The 6,000-nt window shown below is 36.4% G+C and overlaps 1 protein-coding gene across 2 annotated transcripts; it reads left to right on the forward strand.

The window, feature by feature from the left end:
- Positions 1-3,414: 3,414 nt before the first annotated feature.
- Positions 3,415-5,372, forward strand: LOC133285078 (polygalacturonase 1 beta-like protein 2). Of its 2 annotated transcripts, none has more exons than XM_061482236.1 (2): positions 3,415-3,486; positions 3,573-5,372. In XM_061482236.1, the coding sequence occupies exons 1-2, from the start codon at positions 3,415-3,417 to the stop codon at positions 5,370-5,372; spliced, it is 1,872 nt and encodes a 623-aa protein (XP_061338220.1). The 2 variants fall into 2 exon arrangements, with proteins under 2 accessions (XP_061338220.1, XP_061338221.1); XM_061482237.1 differs by having other exon boundaries at positions 3,436-3,501; positions 3,582-5,372.
- Positions 5,373-6,000: the final 628 nt, after the last annotated feature.

Raw genomic sequence — 6,000 nt, forward strand, 5'->3', positions numbered from 1 at the left:
ACCTTACTAATTCATTTTAACATCGAGCTTTTCTTATTAATAAAGTCAACTCTTTTTTTTTTTTTTGGGAAAATTAATAAAGTCAACTTTACTAGCAAAAAATGTTGACGGAGATATAATATATTTATTTAGTATTAAATTGATATAAAAACTTACAGGAATGAATTTAAAAATTAAAGTTTTAATATGCAAAACCTTAAAGTACACTTCTATAATGTTATTAAATTGATTACCTACTACACTAAAAAAAAAACAGAGAGGGGAAGTTCAACTATTCCATAAACAAAAATCTAAATCTAAAATCACAATTTCCATCCCAAATTTGCAAAGTTGTCTCATGAACCATCTAAAATACAAATCTCGAAATAATCATCCTTTACTTTCAACTACACTAGACCAGCCCGCCAAAATCATTTTTCAAAAATCAGAATAGTCAACATCTTTTTTATCCTATCATTCCTCTAAGAATGCTACGCTTTTACACCATCTTAACACTTAAAAATTTCCTCGTAATCTTATCCATAAACAAAAATCAAATCATTATCAACAAAATAATGAAAAAACTTAATTAACACGTACAATGTCTTTAAGAAAATTAATTGAGATGAACAAGGACAAATTATATGTGATAAACCTTCAATATACATTAATTTGTAATTACCCCGATTATACTTGAATAATTGAAGTAATAAGGAGGTCAAATACTTGAAAAACAATAGTTTTAAATTTATTCTTAAAGTTTACATTTTGTCTTAATTTGATTACAAATGAACAAGTAAATATTTTTTATTAATAAAATTAATTCTATTAATAGAAGGGATAGTATTTGATCAGAACCGGTTTTACAACTGGACTGATCACGTGATCTTCCTCTACACAATCGGTCTGGAATCGCCTTGGATCAGAACATCTTGCACTTGAAGCAGCTTTAACTCATGGGTCTTCAATGAAACATGGTGAGGATGTACCTGCAAGACACTCCGACGCTCAGATCAGATTTAGTTCAAGCAGGTTTTAATTATGTAAAAGAAGATGTATACCTTTGTGTTAACATGTATGTATTTATAGTGGAGAGATGAACAACTTGAGAAATGACCAGCTTGCAAATGGTGAGGTATACTTGGAGATGAAATATTCAGAGGATATGGTATTTAATATTGAAGAGCTTGCTTTAATATTGAGGAGCTTGCTGTCATGTAGCCTTTTAATATTGTGGAGCTTGATGAGATGAGGTTGCAGTCTTCATTGATTGTCATCTTTCTTAGTAATAAAGACTTTTAATTTGAGTCTTGTGTTATTATAATATTATTCCAGATCAGTATTAAAATAATTTAGAAACATTTTGTACCAAGATAATAATAATAAAAATAATACATTTAAGACAACTTTAACGAGGAAACAGAATTTTGACGGACGTGTGTGTATATATATATATATATATATATATATATATATATATAGCTATGAAAGTAGTAAGTAAGTAGTAAGTAACCCTCAATGATGCATTCAAATGCTACAATTGTAAAGAAATAAGGATCAAGCAAGCGTATGCACTATACGAACAGACAATGACAAGTTTCAACATCAATGATAATAATATATTATCATTTTGGATATATAATGTCGACATTCTCCAAAAAAAAAATATATATATATATATATATGATGTCTACACATTAATATACAATTTTTTAGCTCAAGTTGTTATATGTGAGCCCCGCATAATCTGCCTAGTAAAGTGAAGATCTAAGAGAGAGGCATTGAGCTCCATACATAGCACCGTATTTAAGAATCCACGTGCTTGAAGTAGTCCCCAAACAAGACTACACAGTAGTAAGATATAGGAAGTGCGATGACGGCGATGATGATAGTGGGTTGAGTTCATTCTTGTTTTCTTCACCACCCATGACATCGTGTCGCGAGACGCCGACCCCAGCCCACCTCCTGGGGCATGTTACTAATGCAAAAGTTGAAGCTTTTATATTAATTAGTAATGTATATTTTTTTTTTAATATTATATGTTATTTGTGTTGGCAATTGGAGATATCTTTGAATACTGCAGACAGCATGATAGTATTAGAGTAATTGTATTCTCATGTCACAGCAAAATTTTTTTTTGTCTCCTGTGCACTTAATTTGAAGTGGAGCTCATTAGAAAAGAGAAGAAAAAAACATAAAAAAAAAATGACACATGTATCGATGTATGGATAGAAGATAACAAAAAAATTTTGTTGCATGAGATTAACATTGCCCTTTGTATTATATCTTATTATATTAAGTTAAAAAAAATTTCCTATTATTTGACTACTTTCTTTCTCTATACTCTAATTCCTTATAATTTTAACAATTTACCGATTATTCTTTTATCAAATAATAATTTATTACATAAATAATATATGCTTTTAATAAAAAAATTAAATATCAATAACTAATATAAAAGTGATATGAAATTCACAAAAAAAAAGTGATATGAAAAATAAAATAAAATCTAAATATATAGAAGTTTGAATAGAAAAACTATAGAAGATGGAATTCACAGTGCAAAATGCAAGTCTAATCAAATCAATGTATCCACTAAAACTCCTGGGTTTTTATTACCAAACAAATTTCTCGGATGTATTATCATGTAGGTGGGGCTAGTTCTATATGTTAATGGCCGTTCTCATTTTTCAGCCAGTGAAAGGAACGTCCACATGGCTGATAACAAGATAACGATAACAGAAAGGAAATGATTAATGAATAAGAGGATTGGATAGAAACAAAGGGGGACAGAATAACTTCAATGGCGGCTAGACCTTGAAGTTAAAAGCAAACAGCAGCCTCATAATACACTCTTTACAAATCAAGATGTTAATGCGATTGACACTATAGTAAGAAGCTTATGTTTTTGGAAAAACCGCCCCCCGCTATAGTAAACCGGTTAGTAGAAATACTAAAAAAAAGAAAATCAAGCTGTTAATTGTTAATTGGCATAACAAAACAAAACAATAACAAGAAAAGGCAAACAGATACTCAAGGCATGCAAATTAACAAGAGGGTAGCAGAATTAATAGATGATATATACCATTGTCTTTTTTCTTACTTTTGCTAAACATCATTTGTATTCAATTATTCATTCTCTCTTTCAATATCCAGTCAAACTTTTCTTGCTCAAACTTTGACTGATTGAATGAATAGCATTGCTATCTATATCAAAATTCACCATTCATATACTCAATAAACAATCCAGGCTTAACTCGATCCATTCAATATCATATTCTTCCACACATGTTGCAAAGACACTACACTGTGTTAATATATACTTCACAGTATAAGCTGTTAACAACCACAACTCAATCCACCAGCATTTTCAATCTCTTCCACTTTCTTCCCTCTCTATATTTCTCTAGCAATTGAGAGAAAAAGTTGACGAATATGCACAAACCACTGAGCCACATGAATCACTTCTTTCTCTTTCTCCTCTTTTCATCTCTCAGTGTAATTAGAGTCTTCTTTACTGCTATTTTTTTTTCAGTATAATTGAGTCCTCCATGGTTTTAATTAATAAATTATGATTGAACCTAACAATGCAGGTTATTGACAGCGCGAGAGAGAAAAGCGAAAACCCATTCACACCAAAGGGTTTCTTGATTCGTTACTGGGAAAACAAGATAAGCAACAAGAAGTTGCCAATACCACAGTTTCTTCTCTCCAAGGCATCGCCACTGAGCGCGGTGGAATGCGCCACCTTTTCCAAACTCGCAGCCAACCACACCCTCTCCACGCGCCTCACACGCTTCTGCATCTCCGCACACTTGCTCTGTTCCCTCCATGACAGCGATGATATCCTCTTGGCCAATCACACAAACAAAGACGCCAACTTCGCCGTCTACAACAACAAAAACTTCACCAACTACGGAACGGGTCGACTCGGTGGACTCGACTCGTTCAAGAACTACTCAGACAACGCGCGCGTGAACATTCCCATCAACGATTTCCGTCAATACAGCCGAAACTCCACCGATCACAACGACGATTTCTTCAGTTACGGTTCCTTCGGCAACTTCATTGAAGACAGCTTCCACAACTACTCCGCCGGATCCACCGCCGGAGCCTCCAACTTCAACAACTACGCCGAGCCAACCAACGGCGACAACAAACTCAGATTCAGCTCGTACTCCGACGCCGCCAAGGGAAGAAGCCAATCCTTCACTAGATACTCCGAGAACGGAAACAGCGGAGACCAAGCATTCACCGGCTACGGGCAACGCGGGAACGACGCCAAGAACTCATTCGAAAGCTACGGCACAAGCTCAAACCCCGTTGTTACCGGATTCTCCCGTTACGGGAAAGATGGTGTTAAAGCCAACGACACCTTTAAGAACTACGCGAACCACGGGAACGGTCCAACGAACACGTTCAAGACCTACGGTGACGGTGGCAGCGAGGCCATTGATAGGTTCGATACTTACAGAGTTGAATCCAACGCTGGCAGTGACGCGTTCCAGAACTATGCTAAAGGATCGAACGGTGCAAATGTGGATTTCACAGGGTATGATCAATCAGATAACAGTAACTCAGACAAATTCACTGGATATGGAAACGGTGCAGAGAGACACAGAGTAGGGTTCGCCAGCTACCGTATCAACTCCACTTTTGCAGAGTATGCGAAGGAAGGGGTTACGTTTTCAAGGTACAATAATCTGAGCGACAGTGGCAGTATGGTAAAAAAGCGAGTTGAGGAGGGTAAGTTCTTTCGAGAGTCTATGCTGAAACAAGGGACGGTGATGGCTATGCCGGATATTAGAGATAAAATGCCTGAAAGGTCCTTTTTACCCCGGGCTGTTCTGTCTAAATTACCGTTCACGGTTTCTGAGGTGAACCGGGTTTTCAAGGTGGGTGCTGGTTCGAGCCTGGAGAAGATTGTTAAGGAGTCGGTGGGTGAGTGCGAGAGTGAACCGAGCCAGGGTGAAACCAAGCGGTGCGTGGGGTCCATTGAGGACATGGTGGATTTCGCCACAGGGGTGTTGGGTCCCAACGTTGCGGTTCGGACCACAGAGAATGTGAATGGATCGAAGGGGAATGTGATGGTTGGTTTGGTGAATGGAATCAACGGTGGCAGAGTTACTGAATCTGTTTCTTGTCATCAGAGCTTGTTCCCTTATTTGCTTTATTATTGCCATTCGGTTCCAAAGGTTCGGGTCTATGAAGCGGATTTGTTGGATCCGAATAGCAAGGCCAAGATCAACCATGGTGTTGCCATATGTCATTTGGACACATCTTCTTGGAGCCCGTCTCACGGAGCTTTCTTGGCCCTCGGGTCGGGTCCGGGCCGAATTGAGGTATGTCATTGGATCTTTGAAAATGACATGACCTGGACCATTGCAGATTAGACTCTATATTATTCAATAATGATAGTGCTGACAAATGTTTTTGTCACACAAAATATATTAATATGAATGTGCCTGGTTTTAGTATAATTAAATCATCGCTAGTGATATATTTTCTGAGTCGAGGATATATTAAAAACTAGAATGCTCGCCCTTTTAAGTTCGTCTGCAATTCAATTAACACATACACACAGCTACATCCTCTTCAGACTCCTGCACTCGCTCTAGTAATGTGACCATTGCCATTATGCTCCAACCCAAGATAATATTGTCCCCATGCACCGTAAAATTCTCCTCTCTGTCACAAGATCACCATCATAAAAGGACAATGTAAACATGAATTCAAACATATGAATATGGTACTAAATATCAATTTAATTTAAAAAAAGGAAAAAAGAATTTTAATTGTAAATGAATGCACCTGAAAACGACTGGATACAATGTCATTCTCCTCAAGGTACACAGGAATCCCTAATCGAACATAAGCAAATTTCCACTGGACAAAAAAGAAATATACTCAAAATTAGGTAAACTAACCAATATTTACTCAATGAAACATCCGTCACTCATAACAACATTACACGAAAAGGCAGAAGCATAAGACACAGGAAATTATACCTTGGCAAACTCA

This window comes from Gastrolobium bilobum, unplaced genomic scaffold, assembly GCF_033153095.1.
Source record: "Gastrolobium bilobum isolate Gb01-03AN ecotype WA unplaced genomic scaffold, APGP_CSIRO_Gbil_v1 utg32371, whole genome shotgun sequence".
In the NCBI taxonomy this organism is placed as follows: domain Eukaryota; kingdom Viridiplantae; phylum Streptophyta; class Magnoliopsida; order Fabales; family Fabaceae; genus Gastrolobium; species Gastrolobium bilobum.

Bases quoted from the DNA above. Each gene is read 5' to 3' on its own strand.
- LOC133285078 (XM_061482236.1), top strand. From the start codon at position 3,415: ATGCACAAACCACTGAGCCACATGAATCACTTCTTTCTCTTTCTCCTC. The intron at 3,487-3,572 runs GTCTTCTTTACT...CTAACAATGCAG, and splicing joins CATCTCTCAGTGTAATTAGA to GTTATTGACAGCGCGAGAGA.